Source organism: Seriola lalandi, unplaced genomic scaffold (genome assembly GCF_002814215.2).
Source record: "Seriola lalandi dorsalis isolate HSWRI2012SDOR001 ecotype SW California unplaced genomic scaffold, Sedor1 jcf7180002054553, whole genome shotgun sequence".
In the NCBI taxonomy this organism is placed as follows: domain Eukaryota; kingdom Metazoa; phylum Chordata; class Actinopteri; order Carangiformes; family Carangidae; genus Seriola; species Seriola lalandi.
In genome coordinates this window covers 6,680-32,100 of record NW_019525106.1, presented here as the reverse complement: position 1 = coordinate 32,100, position 25,421 = coordinate 6,680, and the positions used below count along the sequence as shown (strand labels likewise).

Genomic DNA, 25,421 nt, shown 5'->3' with positions numbered 1-25,421 from the left:
CAGGATTTGGTGAAGCCATAAAATTTTCATGAGGACTCAGATCTGTCCAAAACAGATATTCTAAACTGCACTTTTTCTTTTTTTTTGTTCTCTGTGATAGTCCCTTGTAGTAATTATCTAGTATTACACTCTTGCAGCTCCTTCACCCCACAACCTGAGAACCTTGTCGGCCTCCTATTTGTGTCATGTAATTATACATCATTTATTTATGTGTTTTTATCAAAGATCTGTCTCCCTTAGTTATCTCTATATTGTCCCCGAAGCTTGTTTTCCCCATTTTAAGTTATTTATTTATTCATTTATTTCACAATTTGGGGGCTTTCTTTTAAGGTAGCATCTTCTATCTATGAACTTCCTTTTTTTTCTTTTTTTTTTTTTTTTTTTTAGAAAATCTGTTTTGCGGGTGCTTATTAGAAAACTTTGCAAAATTTGCACTTTAGATGTAGCTTCACTTCAAAAGTCACCACATTGGAAACAAATTGAGCCAAGTGGTCGAAACATGTTGAAGTAGTGTTTACAAGGAGAAGCTGAAGCCTCTTTAAATAAGAGGCAATTATCTGTGTCTGTGAGGAGAGATATATTTCCTTGTGATCAGTAATGGCTTTAATAATGGGATTAAATTCTTTAATAAACTGTCTTAAACACTGGGCACATGACTGCAAACATAACAGACATGCAGGGCTGTTGTCTAATTGAAGATTATCTGAAGATGCAAGATGAAACAGGAGCATTATTTTTCCCTTTCTGTGCTCCAGGTTTTCTGTCTTCTCCTGTTTCGGTTTCCTATTTTTACCCCTTTTTCCATCCCTCACACCACACAGATGATCTCTCCCACCTCCTCTCTCTAGGTGATTTGTCTTCTCCCTATCACAGTGCTCCTGCCCTCTTTTGATTTTCTCCTCAATGTTCTTTCTTCCCCACACCCCTCTTCCCCCTCCTCGCCCTTCTCCTTTCGCCCTCCTCCCACACCCTGTGTCCTCTAACCTTTCTGCGCTCTCCAACACCTCTGCTATTCCTCCTGTATTATTTCCACCATTCTCTCTCTCTCTCTCTCTCTCATTCTCTCTCTTTCTCTCTTGCCCACCAATGCCCCCATCTTCATCACTCCCTCACACTCTTTCCCTCTGTCTTGTGGAAGTTGAGCCCTTTGTGGGGATGCCACGCCGAAGACCCCTCTCCTTCTGCCCCTGCTGTTCCCCTGAAGGTAACGTAACCCTCGCCGCCTCTGTTGACGGTTGTGGCGGGTTACCATGGCAACCGTAAGGATTTCCAGAACCGGGTTACCCTCCCCAGCCCCTCCCTCCCCCCCATCCTCCTCTTCCTCTTCCTGTCCTCACTGTTTGTGTGTGATCAGGCTCAGTAGATTTCCCCAGAATCTTCCCAAAACTCAGTGAAGTACTACTTTACTTTTACAAGTAAATGTTGGTAAAAGCCCAAAGTGATTTTCGTCCACTGCATCAGAACGCATGCTGTTACAGTTATATGTCAGTTGGTCATTTTGTTTGTTCTTGTTTACCATGGCAGTACACAGTAATTTATTTTATCTGCGAGTTTGGCTTGAGCTGCTACACTATAATCTCCCCCAGCCAAACAGAGCTGCTGTTGTTACTGTAAACTCTAATATACTAGAGTCTTGGCTCCAATGGCGTGGGAGTTCCAGGCCTGAACAGGTAGTTTTGGATTATATAACGTGTAACCAGATAAACAGATTATGACATGACCCTTGACTTGGGCAGTTTGCAGCCAAACTGGGCTACTTTTTTTTTTTTTTTTACTAAGCTTTGATAATTTAAAGTACTTTTTCTACTATTAGGGTCAAAAAGTTAAGCTGCATTTCAAACAGTCAGCCCCTCGTCTCCTTGCAGTAGTGTGATTGAGATTGACAGGGCACTGAGTTCAGTAGGCTCAGCTCGACACGCAATAGCTGATAAGTGATGACTGTCGAAACCGAATGTCATTTTAGTTTATTGCAACTAGATTGAACGTGAAACTCATTTTCTAATTCAATTTTTATTTGGACATAGCTCTGTGATCAAAAACCTGTCAAAGCTGCTCCTATAAATGAAGACATTTAATGTTTCAAGCAACATTATTCAAAACACTTGGTAGAAAAAATAAAAAACCTCCCCAAAATGAAAAATAAAAAATGATTCAATGTTATGATGATTGGTTGGGTTGTAGGCTTATCTGGCAACACTCCTTCCATGCCTAGTTACGGTTACTAAGCTATGATTGGCCATTACTATGCAGGAGCAGGCTGTAGCAAATGGTTAATTGTAGCCTGACAACATGTGTATTCATACTGATGCAAATACATTTATGTTGTAGTTGTTAATCAAGCAAATTTTCTCATTTAACCGCACAAGTCTGGTGTCTTAGAAAATGGAAACTGAGAGAGGATTTTTCCGTGTTATTCTAAGTCACTGCATTCTTAAAGGGGAAACTACTCTGCTGTCGTGTGTCTTTAATCAACAGCATGTGCTCTGTTTTCTCTTTGGCTAAAATGAATTGTAAAGCTTCATAGTCCATTTCCGTATCCACTTTGTTTTAGTTCTTTTCAGGAGCTCTGCTCCTGATCCTTTGAATAAAAATGTCACGTAATTCTAAAATGATAAAACTGAGCGGTGAACACCTGAGACGTGGCTAGCTTGCGGGCAGGTTTGTGGTTCAAGGAGTGAGAAACTTGCATGGTGTGATGATTTGTTATGAATATTCAATTCTTGCACAAAACAAGTCTTAAAAATTAATGGATCATCTGGTTTGTTCCTATATCTAACACCTGTCTGTGGAAATTTTACCCGAGCTTCTAATGCGTGTAAAGAAAAATGCCTGTTTTTTTGTGTGCCAGCTGGATTTTGTTCCTCTTATTGTGGTTTCTCTCCTTTTGTGTTCGGCGCCTTGAGCTGAGGGTTGGTGCTGGTGGAACAGCTTGAAGTACTATAAGAGAAAAAGAAAAAAAAAACATCTATTGTAGGATAGGTTTGGAATTTCAGCCTTGCTTTTGTAATTCTTCCTTTGTTTCCACATTTTGTATTCCTCTCTAGTGTGAGCAGCTCTTCTCCAGCTTTGCCTCTCTCTGTCCCTTGTCTGTTAATTAGCAAAAGCCAGCCCCCAAGACCACAACCATGCAATTTATGTGTGTACAATGTTTTTCCTTTTCGTTTTGCAAGAGCCTCCTCTTCCCCAGCTAAGTATGTCACGCTACATTGAGGTTTGCCTTTTGGTGCTTCATTGAAACTGCTTGGCTCCACCTGCTGCAGTCTGATAAATGAAAGGATGCATCACCCCGGCAGCAGACCTTTCTAAGCATGCTACATAGACTGGTCTTCTCTGCACACAGTGGGACTGCAGGAGAAGGGTGCAGCTGTTCCGTGCTCCGACTGATTGTGCTGATTATGAAAACTGCACAACTGCATTGCATGATGCCAGCAGCACTGAACATGCTCCTCCCTGAGGCAGACTTAATAGAGGAGTGTGAACTTCGCTATTGGTCTCGGTGACGAGTCATCCCATGAACATTTGAACTTGTAATTGGAGATGTGAAGGCAGCAGAATAATTCATGTTCTTTTCTAACCTAAAACCGCTCAGCATCAATGGGGTCTAAAGGGATTTTGTTTATGCTGGGCGGGTCAATATGTGAGCAGAGGAGGATGGAGATTTTTTTATAGGTCCTTGGGTTTCCTTCTCTTTAATAACTTGGATAACTTGGTGTGTTTGTTTGTTTGTTTTTTCGACTTACTCGCTCTGAAAAAAACTGATAGGAGGAGGTAGTTGCTCCTAAGGAGTAGCTACGTCTGACACAGTCCAAACTGGGTAACACAAACTCTCAACTTTGCAACAACAGGTATTGTGTTTGTGGGTGTTTGTGGGCGTTTGTGTGCGTGTGTGCGTGTGTGTGTGTGTGTGTGTGTGTTAGTTAATGCACTAGCCAAAGTTGAAACCAAGTAGCTCCACGCCATCTTCTGTGCGCCATCTTTAATTATGGTGTCGAGTCCATCCTTCCACCTCACCATCCCTCAGCGAGGACATCCTGGCTTGGCTGTCATTGCACTGCCTGTGTCAGTCCTTGTCTGTGTGACATAAGTGTCTCCCAGCCATCTGATTTCACACTCCGTGCTTCCGTCTTTCCTCCAGGCATGGGCAAGAAGGACGATCCTAAGCTAATGCAAGAGTGGTTCAAGCTGGTGCAGGAGAAAAATGCCCTGGTCCGCTACGAGTCAGAACTCATGATATTGTAAGTACATTACTTGACTGATGAGATGGGTAAGCTGATTGATGGACTGATTAGTCAAAGTGTAACTAAGTGTAACTGCTATATTAACTCTTCTGCTAACCATAGAGAAGGTTCAAAATGTCCTCTGTTTCATCCTATTTTATATATTCTTATGTAGATGCGATTGTGCTGTGTGTACCAACTGATCATTTCATTAGTTATGTAATAACTTTTTGAAATGTAGTAAAAAGTCCAGAAACTGCTAAACAAGACCAGACTTTTTTTTGCCATACTGAGTTGTTGTATTTTTTATCAAGATTGACATTCAAAAAAAAAAAGAGAAAAAGATATGTTTACATTTGGTATTACACACCAAAATGTTTTGTGTGTATCCTTGAGGTCTAACAAATGTGTTGGGTGCATTTCCTCCCTCATAAAACATTTATGAATCTGATTTTTCTTAGAAGTTTGAACCTTACATTGTTTACATCCATGTTTACAAGCTAGCACTCTTCTTCTCCTACTTCCCTGCTGTGCATCTTGAAGCATTATTGCCACCTGGAGATCAGTGGCTGGACTGTTACTCACTTCACCTGCATGCTTACATGACATGACAAAAAAAAAAAAAAAAGAAAGAAAGAAGGGAGATGACCATTATCATTATTCATTATCATTATCATCATTAAACATTATCATGTCAGCCTGATATTTTAGCATTATTCTTTAAGTGTTGCTGATGGCCACATGGTAAACACAAGTGTTGGGCAAGTGGAAAGTTTCACCTGCGGGTATTGAGTCATCATCACCGTTGGCAGGGATTATCTCTGAGAACCATGGTTGTTTGTTGTGTCAAGTTGTCAATGTGTGGATTTACTTGTTGAGATATTTCACCCAGACTAGTAAATTTAGGACCAGGAGACCAACAAATAACATTTTCTTGAGCCCTGATGCTAGTTTTTAATGAAACCTGTTAATGTGGTAAATTGAGGATGATGTAATAATGTTATAATAAAAAATATTACTTTATAAAAATAATTTTTTTAAGTAATAAGTTAATTTAAAGTATAAGGCAATTATAATTTAATACAAAATCCAGTGATTATGTAAGAATACTAATTTACTTATTTTATGATTATTATTAATCTGACTATTGTATAAAAAGGCGATGATTAGTATAAAAAGGTTGTTTGTCATAATCATTTTGTAACATAATAATATGATATGATATCAGGTCACATTTTCAATCCATTCAGAGAAACACCTTTATTACATTCTGACAAGTAATTAAATTATTCAGTGTTATCTCATTATCATTTACTGAATGTTTTTTAGATGAATTAATTTTTTTTTGGAACAACTAATCATTTTCAAAAATCTGCATATGTAAATGAAGACACATAAACAATGAAACACATGAAACATAAATGTTGACGGCTATAATTGATCAGTGAAACAAACTTTGTTTCTGTCCCCAAGTGCCAGAGAGCTGGAGCTGGAGGACCGACAGAGCCGACTGCAGCAGGAACTCAGGGAACGAATGGCTGTGGAAGGTAAATGCTGGAATGTTAATTAACTAACAGCCCTGTTTCATAGCACCTATCTGTTCTCTATTTATCGATCCTCTTTAATTCCTTGTTTTCCTTTCCCTCTTTCAGACCACCTGAAGACGGAAAAGGAGCTTGCTCAGGAAAAGCAGATCCTGAATGAGATGTTGGAGGTGGTGGAGCAGCGCGATGCCCTCGTGGCCCTGTTGGAGGAGCAGAGGCTTCGGGAGAAGGAGGAAGACAAGGACCTGGAGGCTGTCATGCTCTCCAAAGGCTTCAACCTCAACTGGGCCTGAGAGGAGTGACATAATTGCTCATCAGTTTCCGTGAAAAGTGGTCGACTGGTGATTTGGCGTTCTCTGCCTCACGTGGTCAGAATAGTCTGCCTAACACCGATACGGGCAGAGTTTGTCTGAAACTGTCACACCTGCAGCAGTGAATGTGTAAAGATTTCCCCGCCACACACTGACAAACACTACGGCTGCCTCTGACACTGAAGCAGTCTGAAACGTTTACATATCCTCTGCCCAAAGGCAGTTCTAGTTAATCACTCTGCAGTTTTGCTTGGGCTCTCTCTCTGTGGGTGGAGAGGCGAGCACATTCGCAATTTTATCATCACAGCCTTGAAGTGGATCCTCTCAAGCAAGAGGGAGGGGGGGCCTTTGAGAAATGTTGAAAGACTTTTTTCATTCTCGATTGTCTAAAGGGAAGAATGCAGTTTGGTCCTGCTGATGTAAAGGAATTGTAAAGAATTGTGTTTTTGTGTATAGTTGTGTAGAGCAAGTCACGTTTTCAACGGATGAAGTTGTTCTCTTTTCTGAAAAAGGACTGCTACAGAGGTGTGAATAAAAGCTGGAGCGATGTCTCCTGGCTCAGTCTTTTCAGTCTTGACTGTAGGAAGAACATCCTCTGCTGAAGCTGCCTTTCTATCTAGTGATAAACTTCAGTACCCTAATGAACCACCCCCCGAAGTGTTTAGTGAGTCAACACAAAGAACCCATTTAATATGGCCATGTTTTTTTATGTATTTATTATTTTTGTTTGCTTTTAACAGATAAACTTTTTTTTGTTGTGCGTTCACAGGAGAGTGCCCAGAAACTCATTATCTTGCACATGTGCATAACTCCCATGCAACCATAAGCCATTGCATGTCAGGAATGAAGGCTGCAGGCACATAGAAGATCTTTACATTGTCTTTGATAGCTAGACATAGAATAAAGACTTATACTATATGTGAGCATTTAATCACTTGACATGACTCGATAATGATGGGCCTCTCTGTGAGATGCCATTCACTGTACATCACACTGACCATTACTGTTTACAAATACTTCCATATTCAATACTGGATTTTTATGTTTCCTACTTTGGTAAACAGTAGCGAGCTAAACCCGTCTTTTCCAGTTCAGAGAGGTTTCTACCATACGTGTTAACATTGTGGTGTTGTTATAATTCATGAATCTGATGTCACTGTTGCTAATGGGGAAATCAGTGTAGCTCACATCACTCATTTTGTGCCACAGGACTTTCTCTGTTGGTGGATATGCAAGGAGAACACCACAAGAACATTCACACTACACATCCCTTAGATCAGTACATGGCAGTGTTAATCCTTCACCCTTGAACAAGATGCCTTTTTCATTTTTCATTCTTGATATTTATATTTTTTTCTGAGTTTACTTGTTTTTGAGGTAGTCACATCTGTGTATCCCACTGGAACTCAAGATTTTTACTTTTTTTCAAATTTTTATACAGCAGATCCCCAAGAAAACAAAAATTGGATTTTAAATTGGGGCACTGAAGTAATGCAGGGTGCTTTATGAGCATCTTGCATCAGACAGGAACATTATGGTTTATCTGGTGGGTAGTCAAATCTAATAGCCTTTTTGACAACTGTAAAATAATAATAATCCAAGTAGTCACTGTTTTACAGCACAGAAACACTAGAGGCTATATTTATGACTTGGTATGAGCTGTAAATAAAAAAAAGTTACATAATTTTAAGGGTTTTTGTTTTAGATGGTGTGTGATAAGTTTGACATGATTGTATTGATATTTATTAACATGTGTGCAAACTGTATTATATGTAAAAAAAAAAAAAAAAAGAAAAAGAAAAAAAGAATCCTAATTTTTAAACTGTTCTGTTGACACGACTCATAATGTAAATGCTTCATGTAGCTAAAATGCATAGGGGTGTTGGATGTATGCTGAAAACGGCAATAAAACAATGCAGTTCTTTAAAATGTTTGTCCACTCATTTTTCTCATTCTCATTTTTTATGAAAATCTATTTATTTCTGCACAAAACATGGGATACTGTAACAAAGAAATGAAGTTTAAAGCCAAACGGATGTAGTTGCATTATGTAACAGAGTTGGCTATACGGTCTAGTAACATGCTTCTTACCAATGAAACTGCCTGCTGTATAAACCTAAGTTACATATGGGAAACACTTATGTTGGCTTTCTGATGGTGCAAAGACAAATTAAAGTGGTAGTCAAGCAATTTGGTGTTGCACTTGCAAAAAGTTAACAAGGGTATATTTCTCAAACTCGACAAAGCTCTGCCAGAGCCACAGAAGACATTAGACCATAATCTGTGGAAAATCAATGAACTATCACTTTAAACTCGCAAAAGCTGTGTGCAGACTAATCGAAGGACAGGTAACAAAATAAAATACGGAAATAAAGTTCGCAGTTAATAGCGCTGGTTTTTCCCTTTCGACTCACATTAAAGTAGCACACACCACTCTTAAAAAAACAAACGTATGCACGAAAAAAGGAAAGTACGCGGTATTTCAATATACATTCAATATACATTCAATATACATTTTACACGCTTTGTTCATGCACTTATTTTGAAACACGCCAAGTCCCGGTCTTTCTGTTTCCTGTGAATTTAACGCAGCTCCAGTCACAGTGGGGTCGAAAGCAGGGAGAGCACACAGCTGTAACTCAGAAATGATTGCTGCAAGTTTCAGGGACTGTGAGGTTAGTGTTGAGGTTTCATGGAGCAGCATTTAACTTGCACTGTAAAACGATAAACATGTCAGTAAGGTATAGCACGAGAAAGGAAATGACTTTAAGATGTTTGTTTGGTGTGAAATTAAGTGGCGACAAATGTGTATCGCAGTTATACATGCAAGCAAGAATTCAGTATAAGCGACGGCGAAAATATGGCGATGTAGGATTTAACGTTGTTATTCTCATCAGTTTACACAGAATACTGATAGGCTTGAAGTGCAGCAGGTTTAACTTTGTAAAGCTTAAGGTACTTGATACGTGATGCTTGATATATGAAGATACTTCATGAACTATCTGTCAGAATTAGGAACTTCTTTTGTCGGCGTAGGCAGTTTTGTTTCATATAACTAATGACACTGAAAACTGTAACTTGATTGGGTTGCATAAATCGTTGACCTCTGCCCACACTGGCGTTTAGCTAACATACATGTGCACAGTTTTCACAGTCACCTAGGTGACTTGGAAGACAGAGAAGCTGCTCTGTTACTGTGACAATAAATTTGTGTTTGAATACAGAATTTACGACATACAGTATTATTATCTGCGGCCTAACACCTCTGTCTCTTACAGGCCTGGAGGGCGGAGGGTCTTAAATTGTCCACGAGCAGTAATGAGGCTTGCAAACTATATGACGCCTTACTCACGCAGGTAACCTTAACCTCTCCTCCCACACTGTGCACACACTGTCATTTTGTCATTGAAAACTGAATTCACAATTAACATCATCTCAATTTTGTTTTGGTCCTAGTATGTGAAATGGAGGAACGATGAAACCTTGGGAGGATTTGAAGGATGCATTTCTGCTATCCAGGCAGCTGATCCTAACTTTGGTAAATAGTTAGGTGGTCAAACATTACTCCTTTATTTCATTTAACCTTTAATTAAACGAGGTAAGTCCTGATGAGAAACTCTGCCAAAATAAATCTCAATGGGAGGTAGCAGCATGGAGTTAAAAAAGCAGACAGCAGCAAATCAAGGTTAAGAATTAAGGATAAAAAGCAAGGGATGAAGGTAAAAGTGCTAAAATTATCCGCTGCAGAAAAAACCTAATTATAAAAGACTCTAACCCTCTGTATTGTAAATAAACAGACATCATAAGAGCAGCTCCTTTAAGTCCTTTTTTAGGGAATTTCAAAAACAATCATAAAAACTTTCTTCATTTCTAAGACTTTGGGGTCAATTAACAATGTATAATTGGGCTAAACATACTGAGTAATCTGAGCAGATAAATAGGGACCATGACCTATAAAAAGCATATATCCAGACAACTGCAGACAGCAGATGTTTTGATGTGTTATAAATATTGCACGGGTTATTAATAACATTACTTATGACCGCAATCCATTTAGGTGAACCAGTGTCAGGATCCTGATAAAGTATTTTGGATGCTAACCATTCAATGGAATGACTCATTGGGACAATTAATGGAAATTTGACAAGTCAAAGTGTCAGCCATTAAAAGAAAAGAAAAAGACTTAGTAGTTAGTTTGTAGACTTATCTCTGACGAAGATATGACAACCTTGGATAGCTGGCTATGACTGTCTGTGCTGTCATTTATTTACCTTAAGCACTGATCTTTTCGCCCTGGGATCATGAGGCAGAGGTTGATCAGTACCTGTCTGTCAAACTAAGCCACTGAATGATTTGTGTTCAGCTTGAGCTGTCATCAAGCTGACCTCAAATCAAATTTTAAGTATATGGTTTTGGTTCATGCCAATCAATCAAGCTTCTGTTATGCAGGTTCAACATTTATTGATGCTCCTGGAAACTTGAAAGCTGTTTTCTAATGTTTCCTGTGTTATAAGTTCATAAGCAAAAGAAATTGAGGTTCAGGTTTAACACCATTTAGTGTAAGTGTAAAAATGAGATATATCCAATCTGAATATATTAATGAAACAATTTTCTTTTTTAGTGGCCTTGTTCTCATAGATTTAGATAGAAAAACATTTTGTCAATCAATATTTAGAATCATTAGGAACTTTGTAACTTCATGTTGTTGAGCTTGTTTAAAGGTGCGGTATGTACTTTTTTGCTGTCACTACATAGCCAGCGTTATCAACTGTTTACTTACCAGTCTAGATGAAACGTTGCAAGATCAGCATCAAACTTCATTCCTTTACTCACCAAATGCTGTGTTCATTGATAGAGAGCAAATGTTAACTGTTGTTTTGCTTTCATTTCTATCACCTCTTTTCTTCTGCAGAAGTTAGCATGCTAACCAGCTATCCCAGCCTGTCCCGTCTTGTAATGCTACTTTGCTATAGTGAGTCACTGTAGCGTGTAGTCTGCATGAGAGGGCCAGAGGGCATATCCTAATCATTTGTCTTGGCAGAAGCTCTTGGCAAACAATCATTATCACCACCACCAACAGTGGCTGGAAACCATGCTCGGCAGCAGAGAAAACATACATATAGTACTGTAAACTGTCATTTATGGGTGGAATAAACATCTAGTTTGAAGTTAGTTGACCGAGTTACCAGTGTGCCACTTCATGTTATCATGAGGGCAATAGTGGTAATGGTAAAAAAAAAAAAAAAAACATTAACAGAAATTGAGAGGCCTAGCTTAACCTTTGAATGCAGGTACTGGTGTGGGCCCTTCTACATAGTTTACTTCAGTTCAGATGAAAAACCTTTACAAGAGCATGTGATGTTTCATGTTAACTGTTATATTGTAGTGATAAAGAAAAAAAAAGAAAAGACCAGTTTGATTTGTTTTCCCTTTAGTTATGGGCCATGTGATCAGCACTGGGCTGGAGCTGGTGGCAACGACAAGCTCCACTCGGCTGAATGAGCGTCTGGCAAGTGCAGTGAGGCGAACAGTGGAGTTGGCCAACAGCCAGGACATCTCTCCCAGAGAAAGGCTCCATGTCAAGGCTATGGAGCTCTTCTCGCATGGGTAAGATCCCGAGCAAGGTTGCCACAGGAAATACAGCGAAAACAGGGAGAGTTTTGTCATATAAGGGCAAGTGAATCCCAAATAGGGATCTTAAGACCACGAGTGCAATTTGAAGTTGTAATGGGTCATCTCCAGTCTAGCAACAGGAGATACAGTTTAATTTCACCTTTTGAAACATGTTACAAACATGTTACAAGGACTCTGTTCAAGACGGTTCTTGGTCAGGGAGGTGACGAAGGACACAATGATCACTCAACAGAGCTTCAGAAGTCTTCTGCAGAGCGGGCAGAACCTGCTAAGTGAATGACCATCTCAGCAGCACTCAGGCCTTTATGGTAGGGCATCTACACAGAAGCCACTTTAAGTAAAAAACATGACAGTCCAATTGGAGTTTGCTAGACTATATTTAAAGGACTCAGAGGGCAGAGGACCAAATACTATGTCTGGAGAACATTTGGCAGATTTTATAATCACACAGCAATTGTACATGTAGTGGTTTTAATATGGAATATATTTAATGAATTTGTTTCTAGGAAGTTCTTTTATAAAAGTGGTGTGCTGTTCATTAAACTGTTCAATAATCTGTCCAAAAGGCGGTTCCCTCTGATTCAGTGTTGTTTTGAAGTCAGGGCTATGCTACAGCCAGTCAACAGTAGGTCTGAGAACAGATGAGTTTTGTCTATTACCATGCCAGAGGAAATAGGTTGCCTGTGAAAGAATGCTGTCTTTTTAGACAACAAAGGATCGCTAGAATGAGTTTTAGGCCAAATTTCATTTATCAACAAATTGTTTTTTGTTTCTGTCTACTGTATAGTAGCAGATACAGTCCCATACTTCAGATTTACAACATTCATCTACATTGTGCCAAATACTCTTCTGTAAATTTCAGTCACAGTCTAGCCAGTAATATGTGTATTTTATCTGCAGCGTCTTATTTCCCCATGGAAAAGATGGAAATATGGTAATATTGAGAGGACATTTTGTTTCTCAAGATTGTTTTGGGAGATACTTATGATTTTTCTAGAGCCTCTAATTCTCTCCATTCAGCACAAAGTATAATGACATCTTTGTCAATCCCATGGTTCATTCATTCTGTTGTCCTTCATAATTTCACAGAAATGTGCCTGTCTTTAACAGTGACTGATGTTTCTTTTAGAAATTTTCCCAAGGCTTGTGATGTATGGGAGGACATTCTGGTTGATCACCCCACTGATATGCTGGCCCTCAAGTTTGCCCACGATGCCTATTTCTACATGGGAGCCCAAACCCCGATGAGGGACTCTGTGGCCAGGGTGTTGCCTCACTGGAAACCACATATGCCTTTGTCCAGGTACAAAAGACAGCACATTCTACCAAAGCAGCATTTTGGGTAACTTCAAAATCATATGAAAACTCAATGAACAAAATGTATTGGTGGAGTTATAGATGTATTGGGAGTGAATGTGGGCTTTAAAACACTCCTGAATCATAATATACCTCATAGCAACCCATAAACTGTACAGGTAATCATAATGAGCTTATGTACAGTTGATCTGTGTGTGATTCTGCACATTTTGAAAAATTGTACTATATAAAATAGCTCAGATGCAAATACAATGAATGTCAATGGAATTGTTTTTAACAATTAAGAATTCCTAATGTATAACAGGTATATATTAAAAAACTCACATGTAGCACCATCTACAAATAATTGCACACAATTTAGCATATCAGCCATCTTGGGAGCATTGTTGTAGGAGATGCAAATCAAAGGTGTCTTTAAAGCAGCTATAATTGATGTTAACAATGTATCAAATGACACACTACCTGCTTAGCACCAACCATCACATAGACACATTTAGCAACTAGCTGGTGAATCGAGTGTAGTATTTTAGCAGCTGAAGAGCCAGATATTTCCCTCAGGAGTTGGTAGAGACCAAAAACAGAGCTAAAAGGAGTGAATACTGGACTTAAATTCACCAGGTGCGTACAAATACGACAGAGTTACTCAGTAACTGCTGTTTGCTACGAAGTTCACTGTCTCAATTTAAAAGGTAATGATATGTCAGTGTTATGTTCACATCTTGTTTCGTTTAGAAAATAATTTTTTCAGGATTAGCTCATTATATATGCAGATTTAGTGAAAACACAGGAAACTGCGTACAAGAATGCATGTATCAATGTATGAACAGTATATGTAGAAACACGCACACACAGAATAAAATAATGAGAATGCAATAAAATATGCAAGGAGGATCATCAAAGTCAAACAAGGACCTGAAACACAGTGCACATTATAATATACCTGATAATGCAGCGGTATGGGTGGTAGGCGGGTAGATGTGAGGAAATTAAAGTAATTCAAGAGAAGTCTGTGATTGAACCATACTGTTCTGCAATCATGCATGACTTTTATGGGTGAAAACCTGAAGTGACTAAATTATTGTTTTCTTCCACATCCTTCCTCTAACCACACATATTCAAAATATACTGATGAGTCAGACCAACAATATCGATTTCATATTTTAAATTTTGATGCTAACATTCAACCCTTAAAACAATGATGTCTTCAAGCTATGTCTATTATGGAGACAAATCCACAGCATACTGTCAAAACATTACTACAGTGAAAATAAAAGCCTGTACTCCAACAGGGCAATAATGTGTAGGTAGCTGTCAGCATGATGACAAGTTGATGATGGCACACAAAAGTAAACAGCAATCTAATAATCATGTTGATTTTTTTGTTTTTTTTTTTACAAATTGGGGTCATTTCAAATCACGCACATTTCTGACCTTAAGCTGTCATTGTTATTGTTTGAGGTATGTTCACAAAACCTGTGTCTGCTCTTCATCATCCTGGAGAACCTAATAAATCCAACTATTTTGTAATGAGAGATTTTTGTACATTGTGTTCTCAGTTATCTGAAAGGACTGTATTCCTTTGGTCTCCTGGAGACTCGCTTCTATGACCAGGCTGAGAAAGTAGCCATGGAGGTGAGATTTTTTTTCTCTGTTATACTCTGTTGTACACTCTGCTGCCATTATTTTTGCCGGGTGGTCTAGGAAGTCTGTGCCTGCGCTGATTGAGCTAGTTCAACTTACCATGTAATTTCGAAGACCAATAATAAGCAGCTCATTCAAACCTCAGCAGCTTCTCTGCTGAATGCGTAGCGCTTACATAGCAGCTATGACATGAGGGTCACTTGAAAAAAGATTGAGCAACATCATAGACAAAAGGAAAGATAGTAACTGAGAGTTAAGCATGCCATTATTTTTGAATCGTCATTTTACTCTGTTGTAACAAAAAAAGTAGTTTTCTGTATCTGTGTTTGTTGCTTCTGTTAAATTCTCTTGTGCAGGGCCTCACTCTGACCCCAGATGATGCTTGGTCTGTCCACTCTGTAGCCCATGTTTATGAGATGAAGGCAGAAGTGGACAAAGGCTTGAAGTTCATGGAAGGTAGAGAGAAAGACTGGCAGGTACAACTCCTTAGGAGTGTTTTTTTATGATTAACATCTCACTAACACTGTATAGTTCATTCAGAGGCCACTGAGTTAAATTACAAATTAAGATAGCCTTAGGAAAAATATTTGAAATATGTGTTGTTTAATTCTAGGTATCTGACGTCCTGGCCAGTCATAACTATTGGCATTGGGCTCTATACTTCATCGAGAAGGTAAAGATTATAATGAGTTTTCTCAGTCAAGCGAATAATTGGCAGCAGGAGTGTTTGTGGAACATGTATTTATGATATCCTTTCCCCCGGGTAATTTGAAGTCTGGAGTTGATGATATTGGGAGATTAATTTGTGTTTGCATCTGTGCAACACAATCTATCAACCTCGCTTATCACTCAAGTCTGAAGTCATTCAAATTTGTCTTTCTCACCTCACTCTTCCTCCCCCACAGGGGCAATACGAAGCCGCTCTGCAAATATACGATGACCAGGTTTGTTTGTGTTGAGAGTTGCCTTCTAAATGTTAATGGTATATCCATCTGAGTACACTCTGTGTTCTTCTCTGAGTCATGCATGTACCAGTACACAGGGGATGCAGACTAAAAGCAATGTATTGTGCTCCTTGGGAGTCCTGAGGGCAAGTGGGAACAAGCAGAATCAAATTCAGTTTGAAGAGAGAGTCTTAGAGACAGTTTGAGAGTAAAGCTCTCTGACGTCCTGGACCTTTACGAGTACATTTCATAATGTTACTCAGGACTGACTCAAGTTTGAACACAAGAGAAATTCTTACATCAAGTTAGCTGATATTCATGAATGTTTAATGTGAAAAGAGTCATTGTGTGGAGGAAGTTGTATGTTACACCCTTTAGTGTTCAAGGTGAATAGTGAAAATGTGTCCTGTTTCCCTCAGGTATTCAGACGTTGTAAAGCCACAGGATCCATGTTGGACACCGTAGATGCCAGTTCAATGCTCTGCAGACTGGAAATGGAGGGTAAGCTGCGGGGTAATGTGGGAATTCACATAGCATCTCATTAAAGAAGGGAAGAGAGTTCTGATCTTCCTGTCTGTCTGTCACACACGGTATCTCAGACATTACTCATCAGACTTTGATTAAAATTCAGGAAAAGATGCGTGTCATCGCTGAGAAGAAGGTTTTTGAAATGACACTAATTGGCCTGATGTAAATGCTGCAACATTTGTTAACATGTTGCTAATGGGCTGAAGGGCAACTGCATCATCTAATTTAAGATAATTTAAGATAGTATGGTTTAAAGTGAACCTGCTAATGAGGTGAGATAATCCCAGTTATCATACCTCATTAATCTGAAACTTAAGGTGTTAGAAATGGGCGTAATTAGCAGAACCACTGACCATATTTTTTACACTATTCAAAGTAAAACAGAGACTAAATGAGTCTCTTGACATTTCAAAAAAATATGTTTTTCTTATAAATTTTGAGCCTTTATGCAGCCTGCAAGCAATATTTGTATTTGTGTTGGTACATGTTTCAGGTGTGTGCGTGAAGGAGCGTTGGCGGGAGCTGCTCCATGTAACGCAGCCTCACACTGATGATCACGTGACCTTATTTAATGACCTCCACTTCCTCATGGTGTCGCTGGGAGCTAAAGAGAGTGGGACTTCTCAGCGTCTACTTGAGGGCCTCCAGGAATTGGCTAAGTAAGTTCCACACCATTTCTTCTCTTCACTGCAGACCTCAACACTCTGCCAGCCTTACATAAGAGCAACCCAGGCCTTACATAAAATGGAGACAGAAACAAGGCAGAGCGTAGGATGATGAGATAGAGAGCGGATGCAGTCAGATGAGCTGCAGTCCATCTCAGAGACCAGGGTCCTCCCTCTGTAGCAGATGTTATACCAGCAGCTGCTGCCTCTGTGGAGTTTTTGTGGTTATAATGTGTTCTGGCATCCTGACCATGGACAGCCTGTGCTCTCCATTTTGTCCAGCACACAACCCACAGAAAATCTGCCATTTAAATCCTTTTAAATTCTCATGTTTTTTCACTGTTACATAAAGTAACTCAAGTCACAAGAGTTGGGAAATGATGCACCTTCGGGGCGAAAAGCAGCTCTTAAAGTCACTTCCTAAGTAAGAAACAGATTTTTTTATCCTGAGCTCAGCTCTACTTTGAATCATCAGGCAAGCAGCAGACATGTTCAAGCTTTGCATTTATTTAATCCCATCACTCACATATACTGTGTCACTTTTATTACCTTGGTTCGGAAGGATTGCACAGTTTTACATAATCCATATTTTGCCATAATGTAATTTTACAGTTGGAGGCAGCGACTCTAAGCATTAGCTAATCCAAGAAAGCCTCACAGTGGTATGGAATCTCTGGCCTTACAGTGAAGTGAATTCTACTTGGATATTCATGCCTTTCACAGTTCAGTAGAGTAATGCTCTAATACCCTTGTCAGTCTGTCCAAATATCCCAACCTGGAGCTTTTCTTAGATTTTATTGATTTTCGTAATTTTACATGAAATGTTTTTAATGAAAGAGATTACATATTAGCATCATTCATAGCTTTCATTTCATTACATCTCCTCTATAAAATTGACTGGAGGCTGGTGTTTGAAGTGCAGCTACCTACAAGGTCTGTGTTTAATCTCCAGAGTCCCTCATTGTCTGAGAAGCAGTTTGTGATCTGTGTGCTTAAATCTTCTCTGAATATGTTAATTCGAAAATTATTTTGATATGAGAAACCAAACATGTTTTCCATAATGAACTACGCACACAATTAAAGATTCAACATGGTACTTTGGGGGATATTTACTAAACCTTTTGTAAATAACTGTCAGGGACGCAAAAGTTTAATTTAACAGGGTATTTCCTAAGACTACAGATGTAAATGAGCCTGGTCACAGTTCAGCCGATTTGCATAAAGTGCTGGTAAGTAAGATGTGATACCTGACTATTTTCATATGTTTTGCTTTTTTTTTTTTTTTTTTTTTTTTTTTTTTTTTTTTGTGCCATTATGGAACTGAAACCATGTATTCATCCTCCAAAAAGAAGGCTGTGGACATATTAGTTGAACAGTCTGATGTTGTCAGTACAACAAAAGGATCAATGATTCAATGAAATATGAGACATGAATGTGTGAGATCTATGGTAAAACCTTTCAACTCTTAATTCAAAGTGGACTTGAGCTGCCATGAGCCATTAAAAGTCAGGAAAACCACATATTCAAGTAGCAGGCCACTGCAGGAAACAGAAAGGTAATGACTTGAAAAATAACAGGTTGTTGCATTTTTGCTCCTCTGTCTTGTTGTGATGTTGTGGAGAGCTCAAGTAAAGCCATTGCAAAATGCAGTTTTTAGTTTGTGTTTTTTCTCTCTATGCTCTCTCTTGCTCTGTCAGCTTCTGTTTTGACCTGGCCTTAGTCTCTCACCCATATTTATGTCTGATAAATTAAGATTTTACATCTTCTTTTCTTAGATGTTACATTTTAGACACATGTTCCTCTGCCACCTCCTCCTTCCTCTGCAGTCAGTAGCGAAAAATCAGGTTCATCAGCTCTTTGTATGATTTTTTTTTCACTCCACCCATTTTTTTAACTGGAATGCCTTAAAATACATATTGCATGAAACCAACATGCCATTTTCATCCATGCTGTGTTTCCTCCGTTTTACCTGCACAAAAATAAGGGCAAAAGCAATCCTTTTAGCACCTATAAAAGGGTTACATGTCCTTGTAAATATCACCCTTTGTGTCTAATCCATCTTGGTGAAACAATTTGGTGAGGTGTCTATAGATGTACAAAGATAAGTATCACATTTGTAGTAAAATAAGTATTTCATTCTTGCAATCCAAGATTTATTCCTGTACAGACATAAAACCCAAAAAGCATTCTTCTTGAGCACTAGTTTCTAAACCTGCTTTACCAAAAAAATGTCTTTTCTATTTTTTGAAACCACTACTTTTCTTCACAGGGAGCCGGGGGACAATGAGCAACATCATCTGGCTGAGACTATAGGTGTACCCATGTGTCGGGCTATGATGGAGTACAACCGAGGCAACTACAGTGGAGCCATGGAGCTCCTGTACCCGTTACGCTACCGCATGGTAGATATAGGTGGCAGTGACGCTCAAGTAAGGTCCACAGAAATGTGGTAAACTCAAAGCAAACAAGAAAAATGAAACAAAATCAAGCCCACACCCAACTGTAGATCTCTATGCACCCTTGGGAAGCTTTCAGCCTTGAGGCTTTACTTTCTTTGGACATCATTGATCATACTGTATCATGTTTTCTAGAGTAAAACAGAAATGTTGTTGTGAAAATAGGCCAGAGGTGAGGAACGCTCTACATAAGAGTCTTTCAGTTTATGAACATGCTACATAGAGTGAGAATGTGGAGCACAGTGCACCAATGTATGAATAATGAATCCCTGTGATGGATGGATGCTGATGGATTTTATGTCCTTGGTGTTCAGAAAACCATTCCCCAAGGTGCAACAGTTTACATACAATATAACACAAAAAGGTAGAAATACTCTATATACACTGTTGGAATGGTCTAGTGCTTACTAATGGATTTGTCCACTGTTGTTTGCAGAGGGATCTCTTCAATCAACTACTTATTCATGCAGCCATGAAGTCAGAGAATAAGCACCACCAGAAACTGGGAAGGTAATGCACACCTGGGATTTCAGGCCAAACCTTTTCCAATTTCAGTTCTGTATGTCTTTGCCATCCATGTTTTTATGTGAGAATCTGCTGAGAAAATACAGAAGAAAAAAGAAAAGGTCTTGCACTTTTTGAACCTCTGTATTTCATCATGATGGGTTATAGTTGGGGCTGCTCTACACTAGCGTTCTTTAGCTGCTGGGGTTTCCATGTGCATGCAGAACCCAAGCTGTATGCTCCCATTATGTAACAGACATCCCCTGTCCGTACACCATGTTAGACTTTCATTATTGATCAGGTTAGCCTCTCAGCTTGTAGTTTCTCTGAATCTGTGTTCATCTCTGTGTACCGTCTTGTGTTCTGCTGAATTCCCCCAGATGCCTTCTGGTGGAGCGTGATGCCGTGAGGCCAAATTCCCCTCTGACTGATCGACTGATGCAGAGAGCCCTTGCTCTTCACGTCTAGAAAGGTTGCAAGGTGCACGGAGCAGCTCCCATGCAAAAATCATCAAAGTAACATCATAATCTGATGTGCTGATGTTTGGCTTTAGGAGACTCCTTTACCAACCCCCAGGAATTTGGCACTGTTGTCAAGACGGATGATACCTTTTATACAGTTTTCAGTGTAGAGCTTTGCACCCTTTTAGATTGCTGACCTGTTAAACTTTGTAAGTGAACTAATTTGCACATATGTCAAGGTTATGAGCTAATATTAACCACAGGTTGTCAATTTGCATGATAAATAGCTGCAAAATATGGTGTCTAACCACATGCTTTATCTGAGTTTGTTCTTTTAGCAAAACAGACACCTCTAATCAATGTAGATGACTGTGACTTTCTTCTTCTGAATTTTATTAGCAAATGTCACATTTAAAAATAAATACTCTTCAGAGATAAAATCTTCATGTCAATATCAACACAAAAACCATTATCAAAACCAATAAATATACATTTGGCACTTTGCATGTGAATGAATATTTGAGTAACACAATAAAGTGCATCACACTTGTATGCCCGAGGGCAACAGCACGTTAAGAATAAGAAATGTACTCAAACATGGCAGAGATACAGTAGCAGTAAAAAAAAGATGTCCTTGCACATGTCAGAGGAGCTGAGCGGAGTACTGTAAGTTCTTTTCTTCCCTCCTCTTCCCCAGCGTCGGCCCACTCTCACAACACTGAGGTAATCTCATCTTTGATCTGAGAGATCAGGATCTGGGACAGCACGATCCCTGCAATCTAGAGGACAGCAGCAGCCACTTTAGATTACAGAACATACTCTCGGTAATTGTACAGCCTGTGCCGAGCATCTCAAGGTCCCTCGGAAGGGTGTCGCAGTGCTCATTTGGCACCGGGAGGAAATGTTTAGAAAATTAGATAAAACTGTTTGGATACTCACAGTGAGAGCACACACATTTGGTGGCAAACACAGCTTTTAACTGAGCTCTTCAATAATTAACAGTTTGATTTAAATGTAGCTTGTTATGCAGACAAATCTAGTAATAAGTGTTTTAGTAAGGATGTGCAAGACAAAAATGATAACTTCATCATCAGATTAACTGCACATCAAAGCAACTGGAATACTAATGCAATTGTTTTGACAGGAGTCATGGGTAATTCACATGCTTCCCTCTCAACAGAATCATTGGGGACCCAATCAGGCAGATATGAGACCAAGATAGTTCAAGCTAAAGATCTAGTGACAAAGCTGCATGTTGTGTGAAAATACAACGTGACAGTACCTGAACCATTTTGATGAAGTAAGTCGACTAATTATTTAGAGGCAACTCTTGATAAGTGCTAATGTGATTTCATGGCCAATCTAACATATTGACTTGAGTTATTAGCATTACTTAATGCTTTGGGATTTGAGGTGCTTTGTACAGCGGTACTCCGTGAATAGGAGCGAATTGTCAGTATCCTCCTTTCTTAGACATGATCTAACATTATCATGCACAGACTTCTACCTCGCACATTAACCTGTGCTTTCAATCTAGAACAGTGTAATAAATGAATAATGTGCAGTTAAAATTTCATTGTCCCATTGTGCCTACTTATTGCTGTCTAGGTTTAACTTCATTTTAAATCAGTTCTATCCCAGTGGACTCACATTAACCCTACATGCTGTTGGTTACCTTTAGAATATGTTTTTTTTTTTTTTTTTTAGATTTTTGTTCCTATTTGACAGAGGATGAGGTTATCCTGTGTGAGACAAGCTGAACTTGTACAGGGAAGTTGTTGGATGCACACCAATTGACCAACTGTGTGTTACTCTATGAAAAGTGCAGGGTCCTGATTGATGAAGTGCTGCTCAGACTATTTTGCAGCCATGTCCAAATGCACCATGCAAAGCCTGCCTTTGAGGTAGCAGGAACCATCAATATGTTGATTGCTACACTCTCAATCTGGTACACCTCCAATTGATGCCTCTATTGACTTGTGTGTTTATGTGTGTATGTGTGTGTGTGTGTGTGTGTGTGTGAGAAGAGAGAGAGAGAGAGAGCTTATGTAGGACAAGATTAGAGTCATCTCTGCCCTGAACTGTCTTGAGGTTACCATTGGCAAAGGACTGTTGCCAGTAACTCCACAACTTGCATTGAGTGAGTGTGTGTGTGGCGGTTACCTGAGGCAAGGCCAGTCCCAGGGCGAGAGCCCCCACCAGTAACAGATGAGACTCGATCCACATCACCGCCCTGTCCGCACAGCCTACTGGATAGATTGACTTGTTTGCCTCCAGGTAGTTCTGGGTTTGAACCCCAAAACCGCACATGGTGTTAATGACTGTCTGTGTGGCAGATAGAACAAGGCAAGGAGAGAGAGACAGAGAATATCAGAGTTTAAAGATGACCTTGATTTCCACATAAACCTGAAACACTGGAAGCACTTTCAGAGGATGCTCTCACAGGCTGCTGTTTCACGTCTTTTGTGATATTTTGCATTCACAAAGATATTAGCTATTGTGACAGCTGAGGGAGAGTTTTGTAGAAGCCTGACAAATACAGAAACTTGGAATTAAAGAAAGGAAACAACAAGAGAGCAATACAACTGCATCCATTTGATGTGACAAGGAATACTACTCAAGTAGTCCCTGAAGTAGAAATGCAGTTACAGGCTATAAACAGCAGGTTGCAGCACTGCTTAAGCTGTAATAGTGTTTGCAGTAATTAATTGATTTTTTTCACCCATGTCGAAAAAGGTTGCTGTGATCTGTTTTCTGTGTAGCGTGATGTACAATCAATACTAGTGTGATAGATCTACATGGACTCTTTAGTCTTCTGTCTTCACAAAGACCAGAAGGAATTGTAAGTGGTGGCTTTGCAAGCTGCGCAGCTATGTGTCCGCACAGAAGGTAGACAGGCATTTTGTATGAGTTTTTGTGTGAGTGGGAATTTACACATATACTGTAAGCATGCATTCTTATCTGCACACATTTAATTTTTTATGTATGTACAGGCGGCTGTGTGTGTGTTGACTGTGAGAAGACAAAGTATCAGAAAATCTTGATGTAAGAGGACTTGAGTTTTGAAGTAGGGAACTCACCACTGCCAATGCTGCTATAAAGACTGGCCATTTACCAAGGGCGTACATTGGTACAGACGCAACAACCATACCACCGCTCCAAAACAAAGAGATTGGCTTTTTAATGCTGCCAACCAAACGGTTTATTAACATATAAGATCTTAATTTACATGCAGTAATGCCCATATGCAAATGTAAAATATGTACATGTGCTGAATTTCCATATATGAAATATATGTACATATGAAGTAAAATCATATACTGTATGTATTTAAAGTATAGCCTATATATATAAAAATTACATATGAAACCTGTTAGGAACTGGAGCAATATCATATATTGACATATATGTCTAACTAATGGAAACATGTATTTTGGTAAGTCTGTTTATATTATAGACATATGTTAGATAAGCCTGTCAGTATATATGTTCACATTATATATGTTAATATAAAAGATAGACATGTATATTTAAATTTAATAAGAAATTAGGAAGGAAATCGTATAGAAATATATACAAATTTTAATAAGCAGGCTAGTTTTCGATAAAGTTGCATATTTAAAGTTGAATATTTTATAGATGTTATACACTTATATCTTCATATATCCAGAGGATTTATATATGTCATACTATATCCTCTTAAAGGTGACACATGTGGTAACATCACTCTTAATTTACGGATATAAAAGTCATATACGTGTCATAAGTCATAGTATAGTAAGGTATGAAAACGTCATAGTATAGTTAGGAATAAAAAAGTCAAAGCATAGTAAGGCAAAAAAACGTCAAAAAACGTCATAGTATATTAAGGCATGAAAACATAAAATAGCGTCATACAAAGATCAAAAAACATCATGGCAGTAATGCTTTATAAAAATATAAAAAAATGTAAAAAAAAAAAAAAAAAAGTCATACAATAGTAAAAAAAAAAAAAAAAAAGTCATACAATAGTAAAGCATAAAAACGTCACGGAAAGTAAGAAATGAAAACGTCATAGTATAGTAAAGCATGAAAAACGTCCAAAAAACGTCATGGTATATTAAGGCCTTCAACATCATAGGTATGAAAACGTTAAAAAAACGTCATAGTATAGTAAAGCATAAAACGTCATACTATACTATGGCACAACACTATCAAAACATGATAGTATAGTAAGACATAATAATGTAAACAAAACGTCATAGTATAGTAAGTGTACTTTACTAAAGCATTCAACGTCATAGGCATTAAAAGTTTTTTTAAAAAATGTCAAAAAACATCATGGTGTAGTAAGATGTAAAAAAAGTCAGTATAGTAAGGTAAAAAAAAACGTCATACAATAGTAAGGCATAAAAATATCAAAAGATATCATGGTATAGTGAGGTGTAAAAATAATAAAAAACGTCATGTCATAATAAGGCATGAAACTTCATAGTATAGTAAGGCATAAAATCGTCAAAAAACATGATAGTATAGTAAGGCATGAAACGTCATAGTATAGTAAGGCATAAAAAGTCATATTAAGGCATAATAACGTCAAAAAACTTCCTAGTATAGTAAGGCATAAAAACGTCAAAAAACATGATAGTATAGTAAGGAATAAAATATCATAGTACAGTAAGGCTTGAAAACGTCAAAAAACGTAATCCTATTTTGATGCACAAAAATATCAAAAAACATCATAGTATAGCAGGGCATAAAAATAGAAAAAACCGTCATGTCATAATAAGGCATAAAACTTCATAGTGTTGTAAAGCATAAAACGTCATAGTATAGTAAGGTATGAAAATGTCAAAAAACTATATTGAGGCATAAAAATAAAAAAAAATTCAAAAGATGTCATACTATTTTAAGGAATAAAAAGGACGAAAAACATCATAGTGTAGTAGGGCATTAAATATCATAGTACAGTAAGACATGAAAACGTCAAAAACGTCATCCTGTTTTGAGGCATCAAAATATCAAAAAACGAAATAGTATATTAAGGCATAGAAACGTTGAAAAACGTCATGTGATTTTAAGGCATGAAAATATAAAAGAAAACATAGTATAATAAGGCATAAAACATCATAGTATAGTAAGGCATAAAATGTAATACTACAGTAAGGGATAAAATGTCAAAAAAACGTCATAGTATAGTAAGCCATGAAAATGTCACAG

The 25,421-nt window shown here is 38.4% G+C and overlaps 2 protein-coding genes and 1 long non-coding RNA gene across 4 annotated transcripts in view; 2 read left to right on the top strand and 1 right to left on the bottom strand.

Annotated features, from left to right (window-relative positions):
* mical3a (microtubule associated monooxygenase, calponin and LIM domain containing 3a) overlaps positions 1-8,001 on the top strand; it is an 85,367-nt gene extending 77,366 nt beyond the window's left edge. The window contains exons 46-49 of one of the 2 annotated variants that reach the window (XM_087176397.1): positions 1,139-1,204; positions 4,136-4,235; positions 5,691-5,764; positions 5,870-8,001. In XM_087176397.1, the coding sequence (XP_087032523.1) occupies positions 1,139-1,204; positions 4,136-4,235; positions 5,691-5,764; positions 5,870-6,054 (425 nt within the window). In that variant the 3' untranslated portion in view covers positions 6,055-8,001. The remainder of the gene's footprint in view (positions 1-1,138; positions 1,205-4,135; positions 4,236-5,690; positions 5,765-5,869) is intronic. The other variant, XM_023415480.2, reaches the window with a different exon arrangement.
* Positions 8,002-8,637: 636 nt separating this feature from the next.
* On the top strand, positions 8,638-20,726 carry ttc38 (tetratricopeptide repeat domain 38). Its single transcript, XM_023415499.2, has 14 exons — positions 8,638-8,747; positions 9,351-9,428; positions 9,529-9,610; positions 11,508-11,679; positions 12,836-13,009; positions 14,580-14,655; positions 15,021-15,140; positions 15,278-15,337; positions 15,570-15,608; positions 16,028-16,109; positions 16,630-16,795; positions 19,071-19,230; positions 19,694-19,767; positions 20,142-20,726. Exons 1-14 carry the CDS (start codon positions 8,718-8,720, stop codon positions 20,227-20,229), a joined length of 1,401 nt encoding a protein of 466 aa, XP_023271267.1. The 5' UTR covers positions 8,638-8,717; the 3' UTR covers positions 20,230-20,726.
* LOC111661822 (uncharacterized) lies at positions 20,585-23,298 on the bottom strand. Its single transcript, XR_002761253.2, has 2 exons — positions 22,386-23,298; positions 20,585-21,001 (listed from the first exon to the last, which is right to left on the bottom strand). It is a non-coding gene; the product is annotated as an uncharacterized LOC111661822 (long non-coding RNA).
* Between the last annotated feature and the right edge of the window lie 2,123 nt (positions 23,299-25,421).

What these genes read in the sequence shown, in the direction of transcription:
- ttc38 (XM_023415499.2), top strand. Translation starts at nt 8,718, where the DNA reads ATGATTGCTGCAAGTTTCAGGGACTGTGAG. An exon ending in CTCTATACTTCATCGAGAAG is followed by an intron (nt 15,338 to 15,569) that starts GTAAAGATTATA and finishes CCTCCCCCACAG; the next exon opens with GGGCAATACGAAGCCGCTCT. An exon ending in CACCACCAGAAACTGGGAAG is followed by an intron (nt 19,768 to 20,141) that starts GTAATGCACACC and finishes GAATTCCCCCAG; the next exon opens with ATGCCTTCTGGTGGAGCGTG.